The sequence below is a fragment of the Aotus nancymaae genome, unplaced genomic scaffold, assembly GCF_030222135.1.
Source record: "Aotus nancymaae isolate 86718 unplaced genomic scaffold, 86718_ANA_hifiasm-v0.15.2.pri h1tg000030l, whole genome shotgun sequence".
NCBI classification, from domain to species: domain Eukaryota; kingdom Metazoa; phylum Chordata; class Mammalia; order Primates; family Aotidae; genus Aotus; species Aotus nancymaae.
The window spans coordinates 29,325,579-29,347,841 of NW_026988443.1; the positions used below are offsets into that span (position 1 = coordinate 29,325,579).

Below are 22,263 nucleotides of genomic sequence, written 5' to 3' on the forward strand. Positions count from 1 at the left end.
GGCTGAGGCAGGAGAATCACTTGAACCTGGGAGGTAGAGGCTGCAGTGACCTGAGACTGTGTCATTGTACTCCAGCTTGGGTAACAGAGCAAGACTCCATCTCAAAAAAAAAAAAAGAGAGAGAGGCCGGGCATGGTGGCTCACACCTGTAATCCCAGCACTTTGGGAGGTCGAGGAGGACAGATCACCTGAGGTCAAGAGTTCAAGACCAGTTTGACCAACATGGAGAAACCCTATCTCTACTAAAAATACAAAATTAGCCAGGTGTGGTGGTGCATGCCTGTAATCCTGGCTACTTGGGAGGCTGAGGCAGAAGAATCGCTTGAACCCAGGAGGCAGAGGTTGCGGTGTGCCAAGATCGTGCCATTGCACTCCAGCCTGGGCAACAAGAGCAAAACTTGGTCTCAAAAGAAAAGAAAATACTTCTTTTACTGCTTTTGTCTGTGAGTCCATCTTTCACAATCCTGCCCGCTTTATAAATCTTGTGACATTGGTTTTATTGGAATTAGGATACATTATTCATCCTTGACTATCATTAAGTCTTCCTGAGTTTATGTTTTAGACTCTTTGACTATACTACAGACATCTTGACCCCCCAAACCACACTTTATATTTCTTTGTACATCCCCACAGAATCCACCATGACACTTTCTAATAGCAGATGTCAATAAGGGTTTAGCTGATTGATGGGCTGATACATCACCTCGATATCTCTGTGATTCATATGTTTTCCTGAAAACTAATTTTTAAAAGACAAATTGCTCCAGGCCACCATTAATCTTTTCCTGAGATACTTTCAAGCATTTAGATGCTCTGAAAATGAAAAAATATATTGCCCAAATAGCATTTTGGGCCTTTACATTTCTTCAAGTACATATACTAACATAATCCATATTCAAATAATCCTTGATATTCACTACCTAAACCTACGTATTACTCTAGTATGTTTCTTGAAACTACCAGGCATGATGTCTCACATCTGTAATCCCAGTACACTGGCAAGCCAAGGCAGGAAGATCACTTGAGGCCAGGAGTTTGAGATCAGCCTGGACAACATGGCAAAACCCCGTTCTCTACTAAAAATACAAAAATTAGCTGGGCATGGTGGCACACACCTGTGGTCCCACCTACTCGGGAGGCTGAGGCAGGAGGATCACCTGAGCTCAGGGAGATGGAGTTTACAGTGAGCCGACAATGCGCCACTCCACTCCCACCTGGGTGACAAAGCGAGACCCTGTCTCAAAAAAATAAAAATAAAAAATAAATTTAAGAAATAAAAAAATAGGCTGGGCACAGTGGCTCATGCCTGTAATCCCAGCACTTTGAGAGGTTGAGGCGGGCAGATCGCAAGGTCAGGAGATCAAGACCATCCTGGCCAACATGGTGAAACCCCATCTTTACTAAAACACAAAAATCACCTGGGTGTGGTGGCTCACGCCTGTAGTCCCAGCTACAGGGAATTGCTTGAATCAGGAGGCAGGGGTTGTAGTGAGCTGAGATTACACCACTGCACTCCAGCCTGGTGACAGAGCAAGACTCCGTCTCAAAAAAAAAAAAAAGGAAACAAAAAAATAATAATTCATCGCCAAACTCTCCCTCAAATATCTGAATTTTCTACAAATACATAGAACACTGAATCCACTAGGTATTTTCTCAGTTTTCGCCTCTTGGAGCCGAGGCTCCCGAAGCCCCAGTCTGGACTGGTCTCTCTCAGTCTGTCATAGAGAGCTCCCTTCACCAGCATTTCAACTCCCTCATTTCCTGGATGGAAACCGGTCCTCCTTCTAAGATAGGCTGAAGGTTTACTTTCACACTTAATTCCTAATTTCAAATACAGAATTCTCAGTTAAAAACCATCTTTTTTTTTTTTTTTTTTTTTGAGACATCAGTCTCTCAATGTCGCCCAGACTGGAGTGCAATGGCGTGATCTTGGCTCACTACAACCTCTGCCTCTGGGTTCAGGTGATTCTTGCATCTCAGCCTCCCAAGTAGCTGGGATTACAGGTGCCCGCCACCACACCTGGCTAATTTGAAACCATCTTCTTGAGAATGCTGAAGGCACTGCCGCCTTGTCATTTGATTTCCAGTACAATCATACTTCTCATCCTTTGAATGTGACCTGCGTTTTTGCTCTGGAAGCTTCTAGGGTCTTCTCTGTAAATGTTTTTTCATTCATTATGTCAGGTGCTTGGTGGGCCCTTTCAAACTGGAAACGTGTTTACCTTCCCTAGAGAATAAACTTCTAGGGTAGAGGAAGAATAATAACCTGCTCTGCAAACTAGGAGTAGGAATCCGGGGATCCCACAAGGACAATTAAACAACACCTCTGCTTTTGATCTCACTGCCAAGCCGCGTCCAGCGTCCCTGAGCCACGTGAGGGTTCTGCAGTGTGTTCTGTGCTTCTGACCACAGTTCAGGGTTCGGCTTTATCAGGCCCTGCAAAATCAGCTATCACTAAGCTATCTGCTCCCCAGATCCCAAATTTTATTGCCAACATTACTGCTTGTAGTTAGGTTTTTCAGAAGAGCTCTGTACAGACATTTTGGTGGGGTCCTGGAGAAGAGGAAATCAATGTATGTTTAGTTGGCTACCTTTGGCAGCCTTCTATTTCATCCTGTAAAACACCTCTCTAGGCTCAGATTCTTTCACATGAGTCTTGCTTTTCCTCAACACTCACTGAGGTCTCATTCTCTCTCTGTCTGGTTCTTCCTCTAGGACTCAAGCTCCAAGTGTTGCTTTCTCTCAAGACCCAGGGTGGGTGGCCTCTCCCTGCGCTCTTCCTTCCCAGTCCCAGCTCCAAGGTCAACACACCCATTCCCACAGCTGGAATGCCATCCACATTCTGGGGATCCCCAAATTCTCGGTTCTAGCCCCAGTCTCCCCTCTGAGAACCCAACTCACATCCAATGCCTAGGCGACTTCTCCAGTCCGCTATCTCACACACATCACTGATGATCACAAAATAAGCCCACGGCGTTCTTCCAGTCTTTTCCATCTGGGAAGTTGGCGCTGCTACTGACCCGGTTGCTCATGCTGGAAATCTAGGAATCGTCCAAGTTTCATCTCTCTTCCTGAACCCACATCCAAGTTATAAGCAAGTTATACTGAGTCTAGCTCTAAAATATATTGTAACCCATGCATCATCTCTCCCCAACTGCAGCGATGCCACCCTCAGACCAGGCTGTCTGCCTCTGACAGCTGCAACGTCTCTGAATGGGCTTCCTGCTTCTGCCCTGCCCTCCTCCCATCCTTTCCTCATAGGAAGGCCAAAGGGACCCTCTTAAAACACAACCCAAAGCATGTTGCTTATTTCTTATGCCCTTGTAAGCTTACCACTGGACTTAGGATACAATTGGAATTCTTTTCCTTTTTTTTTTTTTTTAAGACAGAGTCTTGCTCTGTCACCCAGGCTGGAATGCAATGGTGTGATCTCAGCTCAGTGCAACCTCCACCTCCTGAGCAATTCTCCTGCCTCAGCCTCCCAAGAAGCTTGGATTACAGGCATGCACCATCACACCTGGCTAATTTTTGTATTTTTAGTAGAGACAGGATTTCACCATGTTGGTCAGGCTGGTCTCAAACCCCTGGCCTCAAGTGATCTGCCCGCCTCAGTCTCCCAAAGTGCTGGAATTACAGGCATGGGTCACCATGCTCAGCTGAAGGCAAATTCTGTACCACAATTTACAAGTCCCTGCCTGACACAACCCTAAGTACTCTACACTCTAATCTGATGCCACTCTTCTCCCCAACTGTACTCCGGCCACACAGTGCTGCCTTCTCACTTGTTCACGATGACAGTCATTTCTCCAGGGCTTGCCCCCTCGGCGTGGGACGCTCTTTTCACCACTGCACCGATGGCCCCATGGTTCCTTTAAACCTTCCGACCTCAGCTCCTTGGAGGCCTTCCCAACACACCTCAATTCCTCTTCTAAGATTCTCCCTCCCTGTTCTCCCTGCCCACACATCATTTTTGTTTGCTTATTTCACAATTTGAAATGATTTCATTCTCCCCTCCCCCAACTCATCTGTAAGCTCCGTGGGGTGGGGGGAAGGAATGTGCGGGCACTGTGCCTAAGAGGAGCTGGACACATCAAAGAATAAATGAAGAACAAGTCATCCCTCTGATCCATGTTGGAGTACTGTATATAAACTACTTCTACTGCAGTAGAGAATTTCATCCTGTGATGAAATGAAAGCTTGGAATAGATTCAAAATGCCTCGTATATTTCTGCTTAGAAATGAGAAGCTGAAACTTCATTCCAAGTCTGATGCTGTGGACAAATTAAATGACAGGATCTTTCAGACAGTGACAGGAAGAGAGAGAAATTCACACTCACCGATCCCTTTGTGAGGGTCAGGAGGACAGGAGACAAACTTGAGCACTTCGGCTCGCTTCTCTCTCAGACCCCAACGGTACAAGATTTCCCCATAGCATTTTTTAAAGTCATCAAATTGCTGGGCATTGGCAGGGTCCAGGAGCCTGGATAAAGTTAAATAGATTTCCTGTCAGTTACCTTAAGAAAAAACAGGGCCAGGTACAGTGGCTCATGCCTGTAATCCCAGCACTTTGGAAGGCCAAGGCAGGCAGATCACCTGAGTTCAGGAGTTCGAGACCAGCCTGAACAACATGGAGAAACCCCATCTCTATTAAAAATACAAAATTAGCCGGGCGTGGTAGCACACGCCTGTAATCCCAGCTACTCAGGAGGCTGAGGCAGGAGAACGGCTTGAACTCGGGAGGTGGAGGTTGTGATGAGCTGAGCTCATGTCATTGCACTCCAGCCTGGGCAATAAGAGCAAAACTCTTGTCTCAAAAGAAAAAAATAAATAAATAAAAAACAGCCTTGATACTAAATGGCACTTAATATACCCTTCATAAAGCAGGAGTCCTGGCCACACTCAGTGGCTCATACCTGTCACTCCCAGCACTTTGGGAGGCCCAGCTGGGTGGATCACTTGAGGTCAGGAGTTTGAGACCAGCCTGGGCAACATGGTGAAACCCTGTATCTACTAAAAATACAAAAAATTAGCTGGTCATGGTGGTATGTGCCTATAATGCCAGCTACTCAGGAGGCTGAGGCAGAAGAATCACTTGAGCCTGGGAGGCGGAGGTTGCAGTGGGCCAAGATCGCGCCACTGCACTCCGACCTGGCGCAAGAGTAAGACTCTGTCTCAAAAAAAAAGCAAGAGTTGTGATTCTGAAGAAACTGGAGTCCTGGCATTGCAGCTCTCACCTGGGAAGGTGGTTACCTTTTATTTTTATCATGCTGATCGCGTTCTCGCTCACGGGGATCACTGTAGGTCAGACTCCCAAAGCGGAGCTCTTCTGGTGAGGATTCTCCCCAAGGGGAAGACAAGTGCTCTGCCTCTCTTCCCGCTGAAGAAAATCAAATAGGAAGGGAAGATGGCAATCAGAGAAGGCATGGAAAATATCCGAAGAGTCTCATAAGACGGCATGTAGCCAGTGGATTTCCCAGAAGAAAAGTAAGCAAGGCTGAATATTCTGAGAAATATAACTAAACAGAACTCTTTCCTACTCTTACCGTTTTGCCCAGGTATTTAGTACTAAGAGAACATGATAACTAAGTACACATTGATGCCAAGGCAAATGATGGGCTGGGCACAGTGGCTCACATCTGGAATCCAGCACTTTGGGAGGCTGAGGTGGGCAGATCACCTCAGGTCAGGTGAAACCACATCTCTACTTTTAAAAGAAAGAAAAACAAAAATTAGCCAGGCATACTGGCATGCGTCTGTAATCCCAGCTACTCAGGAGGCTGAGGTAGGAGGATCGCTTGAACCTGGGAGGCAGAGGGTATAGTGAGCCAAGATCACACCACTGCTCTCCAGCGCTGGCAACAGAGTGAGACTCCATCTCAAAAAACTAAAAAATAAAAAATAAATAAAGCAGGCCAGGCGCAGTGGCTCACACCCGTAATCTCAACAGTTTGGGAGGCCAAGGCGGGTGGACCACCTGAGGTCAGGAGTTTGAGACCAGCCTGGCCAACATGGCAAAATCCCGTCTCTACTAAAAATAACAAAAATTAGTTGGGCGTCGTGGTGGGCCTCTGTAATCCCAGCTACTGGGGAGGCTGAGGCAGGAGAATCGCTTGAACCCAAGAGGCAGAGGATGCAGTGAGCTGAGATCACACCATTGTACTGCAGCCTGGGCAACAAGAGCAAACCTCCATCTCAAAAAATAAAAAACAAAATAAATAAAGCAAATGGTGGCACAGGGATACAGTAGAATGTTATGTAGTCATTATTTACAAAGACTTTTTGAACAATATATGCTCGTGATACAATTAAAAATAGAACACAAAATCACATATATGGAAAAACCACACTTCTGCACACAAAGAATGGATGAAAATGTTCTAGAATGTTAATGGACGATATTCCTAGGTGGGAGAGCAACAGTTATGATTTTCTTCTCTAAAACTTTTTGTTTGCTTTTCTTTGCTGGGCATGTGCTACTTTTGAAATCAAGAAAATTAAGATCATTCTAAAAAATGCTTTTTTGGTTTTTTTTCCTCAATCCAGGAAACACAAATACACCTACTCAGCAAACAGCTTTATGATCAGCTGGACTCAGGCCCAGCTGCATTTGTCTACACTGAAAGCGGTCATGGGAAGCGGTAGGTGGCAGAGGATCATGGAAAGGGCATGAGAAGGAGAAGGTTAAGGGTCAGGTTTTGGGGTGAACAGTGGTTAGTCCCATTGTCAGTTTCTCAAGGTTACAAGATAACAAGCAACACAGCAAGGCACAAAGACCTGCAGCAAGTGGCCTATTCCACATGCAAAGCCAGGCCTCCAGCAAGAGTATCCCTATCACAGTAAATGTAAAGAGAAATGAGAAACAAGAAAAAATAAGAATACGCATCAACTAAAGGTTACATACACACAGCTATCGGAGAACTAAAAAAATCCAGCGTGGGCTAAGACGTTTCCATACAAACCTATGTTCCAGCTGCCCGTGTTGAGCCCTGGGTCTGACATACTGGAGCAGGAACCAGAAGAGGTAAAGCTAGGCTGCAGATGGGAAGAGAAGAACCAACAGGACCAGCATGAGAACCGTTCCCCATGACAGTTCACATTAAGAAAACAGGCTGGGTGTGGCGGCTCATGCCTGTAATCCTAGCACTTTGGGAGGCCAAGGCGGGCAGAACACCTGAGGTCAGGGGTTCAAGACCAGTCTGGCCAACATGGTGAAACCTCATCTCTACAAAAAATACAAAAATATACTGGGAGTGGCGGTGGGCGCCTGTAATCCCAGCTACACAGGAGGCTGAGGTAGGAGGATCGCTTGAACCCGGGAGGCAGAGGCTGCAGTGAGCTGAGATTGCGCCACTGTACCCCAGCCTGGGTGACAGAGTGAGATTCCATCTCAAAAAAAGAAAAGAAAATAAAACATCAGACAAAACCAGAAAACAACAAACTTACATATCGACTATGGGACACCACAAGATTAGAAGTACGGTTGGGAAAAGGCCCAAAGGGGTTTGGTATCCCCTGAGGCCGAGACTGGGCTTCGAACACGCTACAGAGCATGGCCAGCGTCTGAACATCCCGGAGCTGGCAATAATGAGCCAACCTGAGGAAAAGGTGAGAGGAAAGAAAACAAGTGAAGAGGAGGGACTAAGGAAGGAAAAACGATCACAGTCACGGTGGGTTACTGCCACAGGGGTGGGACGGGAGGATTCTTGACTCTGCCTCAAAAACCCCCATCAGGAAATGGGGCTTTCTACAGATCCAGCAGTTTGACCTACTTTGGAGTTTGCCTAGACTTGCTTTGGAATATAAGGCATCAACGTATTACAAATGATCTAAAGGACACATCTGAAAACCTCTGGCTGACATTCAGGCATGGGCTTAAATATGAACGCGGCTTCTCCAAGAACTAAGTAGACTAACCTGACATCTGAGCAAGGCAAGAGATGCTCCCTCTGTCTCCCCAGCTCCAAGGAAGAATCACATTGCTTTTGGGGGATTCCCATACACGTCATTTATGTAACTTAAAGCTATACGAAGGAGCTCAGCGGACACTGGACCACCACAGTATGCTAGCAGGCAATAGACTCTGGGGTGCAGTTATGAAGATGAGCTATGAAGTAAGAACAACTGGCCGGGTGCAGTGGCTCACGCCTGTAATCCCAGCACTTCGGGAGGCTGAGGCACGTGGATCACCTGAGGTCAGGAGTTCAAGACCTGCCTGACCAACATGGAGAAACCACTTCTCTACTAAAAATACAAAATTAGCCAGGCGTGGTAGTACATGTCTGTGATCCCAGCTACTCAGGAGGCTGAGGCAGGAGAATCTCTTGAACCCAGGAAGCAGAGGCTGCAGTGAGCCAATATTGTACCACTAAACTCCAGTCTGGGCAACAAGAGCAAAACTCTTGTCTTAAAAAAAAAAAAAAAGTAAGAACAAGAAGGAGTGTTTCTACCCTTCATAATCTCCTCTGTCCCTTCAGGACAGAGAAAATCAAAGGGGCTTTGCCTTTGAGAATGAGTAATAGTACTGTCTTCCTATCACTAAATGTCTAGTATTTGTGTTTTCACACTCACTACCGTATTTGAGTTTTACACCAAGTAGGGTGAGCAAACCTGATCATCCCTGTGTTAACGATAAGGAAGTGGAAGCATGAACACGTGTCCCAGGGTGGCCTTGAGTCATAAATAAAACAAACCTCAACCTGAAGGCAGGAGTGGTTATCTACCCAGGCCCTGGGCCTCCAAGTTATGAAGATTCAAGTGGTTTTACTTGGTGTTCAATTATTTTGTACAGTACATCCCAGTCTTCTATGTGTCGGTGCAATGAACTAAACACAAAATCAATGTTTTCTCGAATTGCCTAAAAGGGTGAAAGCATCATGCATGGTCTTTGGCAAACATGAATACCAACACGCTGTTCTCCAATCCATTATCAAGGGTGAGACCCTATAGCTCTCAAGAAGAAACTTACCATCTCATGAGCTCGAACTCCTGTGTTCAGACTGATGTGATTTATGGACTAAAGCATGAATCTCTAAAGGATACGTGCGTCTTAGGGGTCTCAAATCCTTGTTATAGATGACAAGTATTGTATAGTTCTGTGTGCTCTAAGAAGTTTGTTCTGCACAGAAACCATTTCAGCACTTAAAGGAAAGATCCCATTCCTTTCTCTCATTCCTCCGGCCTTTGCACCCTTCTCTTAGGTGATGACATTTAAAGTGTTTACAGACCGAAAATGGACATCACTCATTTTTCTCACTTTTAGCTCTCAAAACCTACAGGGACTCCAGCAGCTGCCGCCCGAATGGATGTCGAGCCCAGGGTGTTTCCAAATCTGGGTCAGATTTCGGACCAAGGCAAAGATCTGTAGCTACCGTAGCCAGCGACCAAACCTGGACAGATCAAAGAGAAATACAAACTCAAACTGGGAAGGGCAGGAACGGAAACATGAAGCAACCCCACCTGTCCTCCAGATAAAACCTGATGCCTTGCTACTCTGAGGGCAGCAAAAGCTGGAAGCTTATTGAAATGCAGAAGTTTAGAGCCCATTTAGACCTACTGAATCACTGTTTACATTTTAACCAACTCCTTAGGGGACTTATGTGCACTCTAAGGTTTGAAGAAACACTAGCCTTAAAAACATTTCATTAAGCAAACTTCAGAGAAATGACAGTGTAATAATTTCAATGGGTCATCTACTTAGCCACTAACTCACATGACTTTTTATTTTATTTTTTGAGACAAGAGTCTCACTCTGTCACCCAGGCTGGAGTGCCGTGGCATAATCACAGCTCACTGCAACCTCTGCCTCCTGGGTTCAAGTGATCCTCCTGCCTCAGCCTCCTAAGTAGGTAGGATTACAGGCGTGAGCCACTGCACCTGACTAATTTTTATATTTTTAGTAGCAACGGGGTTTCACCATGTTGGCCAGGCTGGTCTCAAACTCCTGGCCTCAAGTGATATATCCACCTCAGTCCCCCAAAATGCTTGGATTACAGGTGTGAGCCACCACATCCAGCCTCAAATGACTTTTTGAAATGCTGCTTCAGGCCAGGTACGGTGGCTCACGCCTGTAATCCCAGCACTCTGGGATGCCGAGGCGGGTGGATCACTTGAGGTCAGGAGTTCGAGACCAGCCTGGCCAACACAGCGAAACCCCGTCGCTACTAAAAATACAAAAATTAGCCAGGCGTGGTGGTGCATACCTGTAATTCCAGCTACTCAGGAGGCAGAGACAGGACAAATGCTTGAACCTGGGAGGCTGCGGTTGCAGTGAGCCAAGATCACACCACTGCACTCCAGCCTGGGCGATAGAGCCAGACTCTATCTCAAAAAAAAAAAAAAAAAAAAAAAAAAAAAAAAAAATTGCTACTTCATCAGTAAGTTGGGCTGGCAGGGAGGAAAAAAAAAAAGGCAGTCTACAACACATTCAAGATCTGTCCTTCTTCACCTAAATAATGAAAAACTTTGTTGCCTTCATTATAAAAGTTTCAGTATCCTCTCTGAAACTAAAAAGTAAGAATAATAATAACGGGCTAAGCAAAATGGATTTGGCTTTCTTTTTGTTGACATCAAATCTGAGGAATACCTCCCAACTTGAAATCCCATGGGGCTGAGAGCCACTGAGCAGAAACCAATAGCCATTAAGTGTCTATTAAGTCCAAGGCACAAGCTAAACACATCATGTCATAAACAACCCCCCACCCTCTCGATACCTTTAAAAATCAAATCCTACTTCTGGAAAACCTTTCTTATTAGTAGCAGCACATCACTGGATGCCCATTGACTGGAAAACACTATACTAGACTCTGAAATGCTCAAAACAAAGAAGATATGGACTTTGAATCAAGGAGTTTACAATCTAAGGAGAAAGAATAAGCAAACAAAGGTATTGAGAAACAGGTAGAGAAGCATTAGGCATGAAAATTAATTAAAGGCTGGGCATGGTGGCTCACACCTGTAATCCCAGCACTTTGGGAGGCCAAGGTGGGCGGATCATGAGGTCAGGAGATCGAGACCACCCTGGCCACATGGTGAAACCCTGTCTCTACTAAAATACAAAAATTAGCCAGGCATGGTGGTGCATACTTGTAGTCCCAGCTACTTGGGAGGCTGAGTCAAGAGAATACCTTGAACCTGGGAGGTGGACATTGCAGTGAGCCACATGCCTGGGTGACAAAGTGAGACTCTGTCTCAAAGAAAAAAAAAAGAAAAGAAAATTAATTAAATCATGTGGCACCAACATACTTGAGAAATATATAGAAAGTATTGTTAAAAGGAGAAACTTGAAGTACACATTCATCTCGGTAATCAATGACCCAGTAAATCAGTACTACAGGAAGTTAATGACTTTCTGGGATAAGATAAGATGTTTACTACCCTGGTTGACAACTGAGGCATGCTATTTCCTCACTTAGAATCCACATTTCCTGAATGCCTTAACAGAAATAGTGACTCTTGCATTTACTTCTGCAACTCTTTGCAAAATAGTAAGCACATCTTCAACATGAGCATAAAGAACAAAAAGGCTGGATGTGGTGGCTCACACCTATAATCCCAACACTTTGGGAGGCCAAGACAGGAGGATCACTTGAGGCCAGGAGTTCAAGACCAGCTTGGGCAACACAGTGAAAGACCACATCTCTATATATTTAAAAAAAAAAAAAACAAAAAAAAATTCTTTAAGCATGTTCACTGATGTCATTTCTCTGTCCCATTCAATTGCACCATGTCGCAAATGATGATAATTACAAGAACAGAAGCAGCAACTATACCATGTACACGGGTATCTGATCTACCAGATACATTTATGCAACTTTTCATGCATTATCTTATTTAGTTCTCATAATGACTTCAGAAGTATCGTTTCCATTTTATAGCCGAGGAACTTGAAGTGCAGAAGGATTAGGGGGCTTGCATGCCAAGACACAACAAAAAAGTGCCAGGGTCCAGGTTGATTTCAGCTGGGTCTGCCTGAACACAAGAGTCTTCCCCACCTCACAAGGGCTGGTCTGCCCTTCCCAATCTACTCCACCAGAAAATTACTGAAGACTTAACACTACAAAAAGCTTAGGGCTGGGCATGATGACTTATGCTTGTAATTCCAGCACTTTGGAAGACCAAGACAGGCAGATCACTTGAAGTCAGGAGTCTGAGACCAGCTTGGCCAACATGATGAAACCCAGTCTACTAAAAATACAAAAATTAGCCAGGCGTGGTGGCACGTGCCTATAATCCCACCTGCTCAGGAGGCTGAGGCGTGAGAATTGCGTGAACCCAAGAGGCAGAAGTTGCAGTGAGCTGAGACAGCACCACTGCACTCCAGCCTGGAAAACACAGTGAGACTCGGTCTCAAAAAAAAAAAATCTTAGGAAGTAAATTTTCCTAGAGAATTTTTTTTCTCAGACAGGGCCTCACTTTGTCACTCAGGCTGGAGTGCAGCCAATGTGAACATGCTCACTATAGCCTCGACCTCCTGGCCTCAAGCAATCCTCCCGCCACAGCCTCCCAAGCAGTGGGACTACGGGCATGCACAATCATGCCTGGCTAATCTTTAAAAATATTGCATAGAGATGGGTTCTCACCATGTTGCCCAGGCTGGTCTCGAACTCCTGAGCTCAAGCGATTTTTCCACCTCAGCCACCCAAAGTGCTGGGACTATAGGCTTGAGCCATTACACCTGGCCGAGAATGTTTTTTCAGAATATGAACCATGGTCCTGCCTTCGTACTGCATTTACCAGTCTTCTCACCAACCTTATAAAGTTCTCATTTCTTAAGGTTCTCCACTGACAAACATACGCAGAGACTGAGAGACACTGGAAAAACTTGCCCAGGTCATTTTGCTAGGAAGCAGAGTCGAGCCCAGGCCTCTGCTACCAATGCTGCACTATTTCTGCCACCTCCTGTTGCCTTCTCAGCGTTCACAGGACCTAAGTAGCTGGGTCCTTATAGAACCAGATTAAATCGATCACCGAATTTCTCCTAAAAGGGTTTCTGGCAGAGACCTGACAGTGTTTAAGAGAAGACAATGGAAATCTTAGTGATTTTTAAATCAGATAAAACATCAAGGAAAGGCCTTGTCTTTGATTCCTTTGGAGCGTTACTGGGGACAAACAGCCCACAGAAAAACAGCTAGTATTAACAGTTTCCACTGCTCACCCTAATCCTCACACCAAAGAATAAGAGTGAAATAGAGCCAGGCGCGGTGGCTCACGCCTATAATCCCAGCACTTTGGGAGGCTGAGGTGGGCAGATCACTTGAGGTCAGGCGTTCAAGACCTGCCTGGCCAATATGGTGAAACCTTATATCTACAAAAAATGCAAAAATTAGCCAGGCATGGTGGCGCTTGCCAGCAGTTCCAGGTACATGGCAGGCTGAGGTACCAGGATGGCTTGAGCCCAAAAGGTGGAGGTTGCAGTAAGCTGAGATCGTGCCACTGCACTCCAGCCTGGCAACAGACAAACAAACAACAACATAAAAAAAAACGATGCAATAGAGACAGAAAGTAGGTTCATGGTTGCCGAGGGCTGGGAGAAGAGAGTATGAGGTGACAGTTAAGGGTTTCAGGGTTTATTTTGGGGAGCAGAAAAAATGTTCTAAAAGTGTGTTTGTGGTGGTGGTTGCGCAATTCTGAATCCACTGAAAACCACTGAATGGTGGCCAAGTGCGGTGGCTCACACCTGTTATCCCAGCACTTTGGGAGGCCAAGGTGGGCAGATCACTTGAGGTCAGGAGTTCAAGACCACCCTGGCTAACATGGTGAAACCCCATCTCTACTAAAAAGTACAAAAGTTAGCCAGCCATGGTGGCAGGCACCTGTAATCCCAGCTACTGGGGAGGCCGAGGCAGAAGAATCGCTTGAACCTAGGAGGCAGAGGTTGCAGTGAGCCGAGATCATGACACTGAACTCCAGCCTAGATGACAGAATGAGACACCGTCACAAAAAACAAAACAAAATGAAACCACTGAATGGTATATTTTAAATGGGTAAATTGCATGGTAGGTGGGCTACATCTCAGTTAAGCTGTTAAAAAAAATACAGGGATAGTTTGTTTTAATACACTGATATGTTGCTGCAAAGATAGAGAAAATTTAAATATTTGAAATGTTAGATCCTATTTTAAAACTGAACATCTCTATCTAAAGGAACACTTTGGTAAATATTGTGTAAACTAGAGCATTTTCAAAAGAAAAAAAAAAGAATTGAGGGTTCAAATGGCAAAGAAATAGACACCCAAGTTTAGCTACATAGCACTCACCATGACACTGGAATAGAAAAGAGATGTATAATTAAAAAAAATATTAATGGATGCTTTAGGACCTTCCCAACTAAGTACTACAAAGAAAAATTTTCAGCATTTGGAAAGCCACTCTAACCCTACAGACTGGCAAAGAAAATGGAAAAGGAATTCCAAAACAAGACACACTTTGAAAATGTCATTTAACGCCAATGACAAAGTAAAAACAATCTGCTCCTGAGGAAAAATCCAAATCTCCACCAAAACGGATGTACAGTACCTGGACCAGATCCTTTCTTCCAACAAGCAAGGCAGAAGCAGCGTTCTTCTGACATGTTTCCTGAATATCATTCACATTCAATCTGAAATTTGTATAAAAGAATTGAAAGGTTTCTTTCTAGTGTAACTTCCTAAACAACGACTCCCAGTTTAACCAACGGATGAGAAACCACCTCTTTGGTTGCCACTCAAAATGTTTTATTCTGTGTTGGCCTTGAAACCACTTCCTATCTGACCTGGAGGAAAAGCTTAACTAGAGCTAATGCTAAAACAGCTTCCCTGCGTTCCAGCCCAGGGAAGGTGAAATTGCTCACCTCTTTAAAGTCAGGAGGAGGCCATACTCAAATACCAATTTACCAACCAGCTTTTCTGTGGAGTTCCAAGCCTTGAGGGTTGAATAAAAATGAACTGAAAGACGTGCAGCATTGATTATGGCCCCTAACAGAAAGAGTGGTGTGCTATGTATATACGACAGAGGAAACACTTTCTGTTATAAGTTCAACTTTAGGAAGAGGCTGGGGAACTGCAGGCGGCCTCTGCATGCTGATTACTCACCTCTCACTTCCATCCAAACAGAAGTAGCTCTGCTTTGTGTAACAGCTCTGTTAAAACACAGGAGCTCCACGTCGTAAAGTAGCGTGCCTTATACAATACTCCACCCCCTCTGAATGTGGGTGACCCCAGTGAATTTTGATGGGATATCACTTCTGTGATTATGTTATTAAGCAATTGACTTTGAAGTCACCTACAGAGAGACTGTCCTGGGTGGGGCTGACCTCATCAGGCGAAGCCTTTGAGGGAATGTGAAGCATTAATAATTTCATCTTGAGCCATTCCTAGTGGTCTCAAGATGAAATTTACAGACGAGTTCTACAGCTGCAAGGGTCTGAATTCTGCTAACAACCTGAACAAGCTTGGAAGAGGATCCTGTGCATTGGATGAAATCACTGCCTGGCCAACACCATGATTTGAGCTTGCTGAGACCCTGAGCAAGGACACAGATAAGCTGTGCCCAGACTAGAGACCCACAAAAACTGACAGATAATAAATGAATGTTGTTGGAAGCTGCTAAGTTTCTGGGAATTTGTACAAAGCAACAGAAAGCTAATACATCGGGCTTCTCCTAAAACTGCTTTTGAAGAAAGGATTCCCACACTCAAAAAAAAAAAAAAAAAAAAGGTTGGCTAATCCTGGCTAAGTGATAGGCACAGCATACTTGAAATTTTGTACCTACATGTACAGTTCTCCCAGTGATTTGTGAACAGGCAGGAGGCAGGCAACATCCTGGATGATGACTTTCCCAGCAGCCTTGATCTGTCGATTGCCAGAGTCCGACCCCTCACGCTTACTTTTCCATCGCCTTGATTTCTAGGGGTAGATGACAAGATGTAACTAATGGGGACTTTGACAAGCAGAAAACAACAATTGCAGAGAGCTCATCATATTGGGGTCATTGGTAATTTTCACTTTAAAAAAATTACATCATGCCCACAATTATAGGAATCAGCATCTGTAGGAAATAAAAGGATGAGCTCTTGATTCAAAAATCCTAACAGGAAAATAAACACACACTGCAGGGCTAGATACATTTTGCAGGTGCTCAAAAACAGCTATCAGGAAGCCAGGATTAATACATTAATTAATGAATTTTAAAAACAGCAAGTGAATAAGTTAGTAAAGGCCACAAAAATGTGGGAGAATAATTTTTAGATTGAATTCGGTCCTAGGTTCAAAATTCCTGCCTGAAACTAATCAAGGTTTTTTTTCCTTAGGCAGTTTCAACAGCATTTGTTGAAAATTTAATTCAGACATAGCAGTGTGGGCTCTGCAAACCTTAATCTATAGTAGGAAGACAGAGGCACTTTGCAGCTTGAGGAGAATTACCCCGTTTTTCTGGCAGACTTGAATTATTTCTAAAAGTGATCATTCTCCATGTCAAAAATGCCTGATTCAAGGGGCTTGGGTAATTGACAGGGAAGATGGTGAGCAAGTATCCCATTTCCCCAGGCTTACCTATAAGTGGCTATATGTGTGAGAAGCCTGTATGTGTGAAATGAGAGATGCCCTGAAAAACGAGGGTTATTAGAGCACAGCCCTATCTGGTATCTTTAAAATGACAACAAGCCAAAGGAGCAATATTCTATTTTGTTGCCAGAAGCTAAAAGGGGGTCACCAAAGTGATTCTGCTAAGGAAGGAGTGACATATTTATTAACAAAAAAGGCAAAAGGAGCTAGTAAAAAGGGCTTAAAATTTGGAATCAGAAAACCAAGATTAACAGGTCTTCCTACCACACGTACTGGCTCAACAGAACCCAGGGGAAGTTTTTATTTGTTGTGAGTTTAGTCTAAGGAATGTCACTCTTTGTGCGCTCACTGACAACTTACGGCCAATCATGACCTCTGTTGTTCCAATCTCACAAGGTTAATGAGTGTATGATGAAGAGGTAGGGGTGTAAATTATATAAACTGAAAAGGGTACTCTAGAAACATGTAACTATTATGAATGTATATAAGCTCTCAGGAATTTACACTGGATCATCATCTAGATTACCCACAAATAAATTCATTTTCTGCAAGTGATTTTTTTTTTTTTTGAGACAGAGTCTCGCTCTGTCACCAGGCTGGAGTATGGTGGTGCACTCTCAGCTCACTGCAACCTCTGCCTCCCGGGTTCAAGCGATTCTCTTGCCTCAGCCTCCCGAGTAGCTAGGACTACAGGCACCCGCCACCACGCCTGGCTAATTTTTGTATTTTTATTAGAGATGGAGTTTCACACCATGTTGGCCAGGATGGTCTGGATCTTTTGACCTTATGATCTGCCTGTCTTGGCCTCCCAAAGTGCTGGGATTACAGGCATGAGCCACTGCGCCCGGCCTGCAAGTGATTTTTATATAATCACTCTTCATTAAATTAGTCTTGGTCTAAAGTCAGGGGTCTCTGACCACTGATACCCCATTTAATCCCCAAAGTTGTCCAATGCATGTAACTTCCTATAGAATTATTACGCATTTTGGAATCTATTAAATTCAGGACATGTGGACTTAGTTCAGGGCAGGTAAATGAAGTTTAGTTGAAATATCTGTGAATTGTTTATTGTCATTTGTAAATGCATGTTATACTATCAGTTTGGAACCTTAATCCATTTGATCTTTTTTTCTTTTTTCTTTGAGACAGAGTCTCACTCTGTTGCTGAGGCTGGAGTGCAGTGGAACACGATCTCGGCTCACTGCAACCTCCACCTCCTAGGTTCAAGGGAGTCTCCTGCCTCAGCCTCCCGAGTAACTGGGATTATAGGCGTGTGCCACCATGCCTGGCTAATTATTGCATTTTTAGTAGAGATGGGGCTTCACTATATTGGCCAGGCTGGTCTTGAACTCCTGGCCTCAAGGGATCCGCCCACCTTAGCCTCCCAAAATGCTAGGATTATAGGCGTGAGCCACCACGCCTGGCCCCATTTGATCTTAAGAAACAGTTCACTGACTATTTACCATGTATACATACCCAAGTCCTTATTCGGCAATACAAGGGGAACCTTTATCAATTATTATGGGGTAGCCCTTTCATTCCTATTTGCCCTGGTTTTCTAAAGAATTATGTGCATATTCACAACAGTGCTATCCTTTAGCCACAAACATCCTGACACGCGTGTAAGTAAGGGGAGGCTTGTTAAAGAGCAAACAACCTGTCAGAATGGGCTGGAGCCAGGCAGTGTTACTGACCTAAGACAGACGTAGTCACATGTGCACTAAATACTATGACAAGGCCTGTTTTAGGGAGGGTCATTTAGCCTAAGTCTACCCTGCAGTGACACTGAACTGCACAAGGGGCTTAACTGGAACAGAGAAGGTACAAGGTATACAAGCTCACTCACTGTGATTTTCATTCGGGTTTCCAGGAGTTTATAAAGCCCAGGAAACAACACACACACAGGTCGCACATAATTGGTCATCTCAAGTGAGACTCGGAGTATTGGATTAAAAAAAAACAATCTATGCCAAAAATATTCCACCTAGAGCGGAATATGATCCATCTAATTTGGTCTTCTGGGTAGGGTGGAAGGCTTCTAAAACACTGATCCAGGCAGTCACTCTGGCTCTTTATTCCAAAATGAAAAAATGAGAAGCACTTAAACAACTGAGCAACTCACTTTGCTCAGTTTAACTATACAGCTGAAATGAAGGCCTCAAAGAAGGATGAGGTCTACTAGCTTTTGAAACACAAATAACCACGGGCTGGGCATGCACAGTGGCTCATGCCTGTAATCCTATACTTTGGGAGGCCAAGACAGGCAGATCACTTGAAGCCAGGAGTTTGAGACCAGCCTGGCCCACAAGTTAAAACCCCGTCTCTACAAAATATACAAAAATTAGCAGGGCGTGGTGGCTCCTGCCTGTGGTCCCAGCTATTCAGGAGGCTGAGGCAGGAGAACTGCTTGAACTCGGGAGGCATAGGTTGCAGTGAGCCGAGATCACGCCACTGCACTCCAGCGTGGGCGACAGAGCGAGACCCTGCGGTCAGCCGAGATCGTGCCATTGCATTCCAGCCTGGGCCACAAGAGCGAGACTCCGTCTCAAAAATAATAATAATAATAAATAATAAATCCCGAACTCCCGGTTAATATGGAAATCACTTGGTCCAGTGTATAATTTTAGATTAAAAGTAATAAATAATAAATCCTGAGCTCTCTGTTAGTATGGAAATCACTTGGCCCATTTTTTAATGGATCCATTTCTGTATGGAGATTAGCACTGGATTCCAGTGTTGCCTGTCCAGCTCCACCCTTCTACGATGACTCACTTCTTTAGTCACTTTCTGTCAGCATCGTGACTGTGTTCTGCTCAGCCTGAGTGTCTACTGAAGATCTGCAGAGGCTGCAGCTCCTGCAGCTACATGGCTTCATAGGAGGGCAGGCCAGATTCTGACCAAGATGCTGCATTTCAGGCCGGGCACCTCATACTGTTTAGCCTCCTTTTGGGATTTGTTAGGATTAGGCACAATGAGACAGAAGAAAACTAAGAGTCCGAAGAGGTGTCTTAAGGACTCTTCCCCCATTTGCAGCTCTGGGTTACAAAGATCAGTGGAAACAAACCTGCGTGACCCATCAATACTTAATGAAAATATAGAGGGTGTTCTTTGCAACTTTTTGCAATGACCCTTCCTGCCTATTGGCCAATTACTCTGGTAATTCTCATGTAACAAGGCTGTCTAAATGGAGAGGCTAAATCTCAAATCAGATCAGCTACTAGCTGGGGTCTTAGGCCCCTGCTGCTACCTAATGAGTAGATGGACACCTTTTCAGGGTATTTTTCCCAGTGCCCTGGCAATAAGAAACACTCATGTTCCATCTACACCTCTCCTAAGCAATTTTCCTCTTAGTATCTTGCTGGCAATTTTAGGAATCTCTCTTTTCGGTGCAACTGACAGGTAATAACATACGGATTTCTTTTAGGATCCTCTGGTTCCAGAGCATACTGACATGTGCGGCTAAGGTGTGGTTAATCTTTCTGCGTTGGGGAAGGGCACCGTGGCCTAAAAGCCCCTGAACCTCCTGCATCGCTCCAGTCCCACTATCATGGGCTTAAAAATAGGTACTTCTCTATGTAGTCAAGTTAATACCTCTGGGAGGCAAAGGACTTGATCTTTTCAATGCTCCATCAATAGCAAATGTCCTGTCCCTACAGATTTCATGAGAAGAAATTGAGGGAAGAGAGACAAAGCGAGACAGACAAATTATTACATGATGAGCACCAGGCTGACCCTCTGAACAAACCAAGAAGGTGTTCATGGAGTTATGGCAAAGAGGACAAGGAAGAAAGGAGTGGGGTGGGGGTGAGGGGGCAGGAGGGAGGCATTGGTGCAAATAGCACTGAATGACAACCAATAGCCAGCTTGAGACTGTACCACCAGTGTTACTGCTACAATCGGAGGCAACATTGATGCCAATAAATGGGTTGAATGTAAGAACAGCCCAAGAATAAGCCACCAACTGCTTCGCAGAAACTCCATTAGCAATGCGTAATCCGCAGAGTGGGCAGGGAGTCTAAATGAGTCCCTATTGAAATAGCAGCGGGAGCAGGGACTTCTGGACAATCAGTGGGAATTCGGCAGTCGCGTTGGCTGGGGCAGGCTTTTGGAAGGTGGCCCCATTGGAGGCTCCACCTACAAGCTGTTGGCAGCAGTGGTACTTGCTAATTGGGTCTTCTGATTCCAACTGGTTTTCTACGACAAGGCTATAAGACGATTCCCCTGAAAATTCTTTATACCAAATCAAATTTATATAAAGCCTCAAGGCTGCCATGCACAGCGTGAGGTCACCTTGGCACTACTGAAACATGTAGGGGATGGGAGAGGAAGACAGAAGAGGGGAAATGGCCAACAGAAGTGAGTAAGAAAGAAAGAAAAGGAAGAGAGGATGTCCACAGCAGAAGTTTTACTGTCTACACAAAATAGTGACGGTAAGGAAAAAATTTGTTCCAGAAACTTCCCAAAGGATAAAAACTAGCTTCTGTGTTATGCCAATGAAGCAAGTGGGCACCTCCCTCTCTGAACTAGACCATGACTATAAAAGCAGAGACAAAACAGTATAAGCCTCTTATATCTTCCTCTGCTCCCCCCATGCCAAAGGTGGGCTTTTGAAAGCTCCAAAAAATTACACAAATGCTCCAAGTGAAATTGGGTAAGCTAACGGCTTACAATTAGGGTTCTTTCCAAGAAATGCAGTATTAAGTTTCCTTTGCAAAAAGAATCCATTCAGGATCCCTGACAATGTTAGCCATTTGAAACTGTGTGATTGGACTAGGAGGCAGCCCTGGGTGCCCGAACTCCCCCAAGCAAAAATTGACTGTTGCTGGTCCTGAAAACAGCTAGCCTGTCATTTCAGGTTCCTCAAAGCCAGGCAGGTGGCATTTTATTCTTGGGCCTTGGGTAGAGACAGGATTAGTTAAGGAGAGCATTTGCACAGCGCACAGTACCGGGAAGTCGTTAATTGCTTGTATGGACCAACGCCGCCGGGCAGAGCGAGGAGACATCTGTGCATGAAAACGTTACACCCAGGAGGAGGGAAGAAAAACACCAAGAAAATTAAAAGGGAAAAATATAGAATAAAGTGAAAGCTTCCCATACATCCGATGGATTCAAATGTACCATAATACACTGTCAAGTCGGGATTGAAATGACTAAAAAATATGAACCTAAGCACAGCAGTATTCGGATTCCCTCAACCCCCTCCCACTCATCACACTCCAAACACAGCTTCAATTTCATTGTTCTTTCAGTCACATTTCAAGGTATATGGAGGCCGACATTAACATAGTTCTGACAAAGGATCTACAAAGAGGTTTGAGGAACACTAATACACACTAAGATCACTGTGCAAGTGGAGAAATAGGCAGAAACCTGTTTTTCCCTGTAGTAGGTAAGGAGAACAGCATATTCTCATTCCTAAAAGGAAGAGTTCTTGAATAGGCTCAGTACCAAATGTTTTCTGGTATGTTATCGGGGTAATGAGGGGATTGGGTGTCTTGACGTTGGGCCTGCAGGACTATCTTCAGAGTGATGCCATGGGCTGTGGGAGCCCTGGAAAAACGAGGGGAAGGAAGGGGCTAATGCTGAGGAGGGACCTTCCTGAAAGCACCTTTGCTAACAATATGAGTATCTGTTTATGGAGATCAGAAACTATTCTATTAACCTAAAGACGATTCTAGTTATCTACATCAGAGCTATTTTAGTAACATAAACTAAAGCAAGGGTGG

At 44.6% G+C, this 22,263-nt stretch overlaps 1 protein-coding gene across 10 annotated transcripts in view; it reads right to left on the bottom strand.

The window, feature by feature from the left end:
- Positions 1–22,263, bottom strand: part of WDR59 (WD repeat domain 59) — a 141,292-nt gene that overhangs the window by 32,609 nt on the left and 86,420 nt on the right. For 6 of the 10 annotated variants that reach the window (XM_064383315.1, XM_064383314.1, XM_064383311.1 and 3 more), the window contains 8 exons: positions 21,484–21,540; positions 15,747–15,880; positions 14,514–14,595; positions 9,274–9,386; positions 7,444–7,594; positions 6,960–7,032; positions 5,251–5,377; positions 4,338–4,480 (listed from right to left, as the gene is read on the bottom strand). In XM_064383315.1, the coding sequence (XP_064239385.1) occupies positions 4,338–4,480; positions 5,251–5,377; positions 6,960–7,032; positions 7,444–7,594; positions 9,274–9,386; positions 14,514–14,595; positions 15,747–15,880; positions 21,484–21,540 (880 nt within the window). Of the gene's footprint in view, positions 1–2,901; positions 3,072–4,337; positions 4,481–5,250; positions 5,378–6,959; positions 7,033–7,443; positions 7,595–9,273; positions 9,387–14,511; positions 14,596–15,746; positions 15,881–21,483; positions 21,541–22,263 lie in introns of those variants that run through there. The other 4 variants (XR_010344895.1, XR_010344894.1, XM_064383313.1 and 1 more) reach the window with 4 other exon arrangements.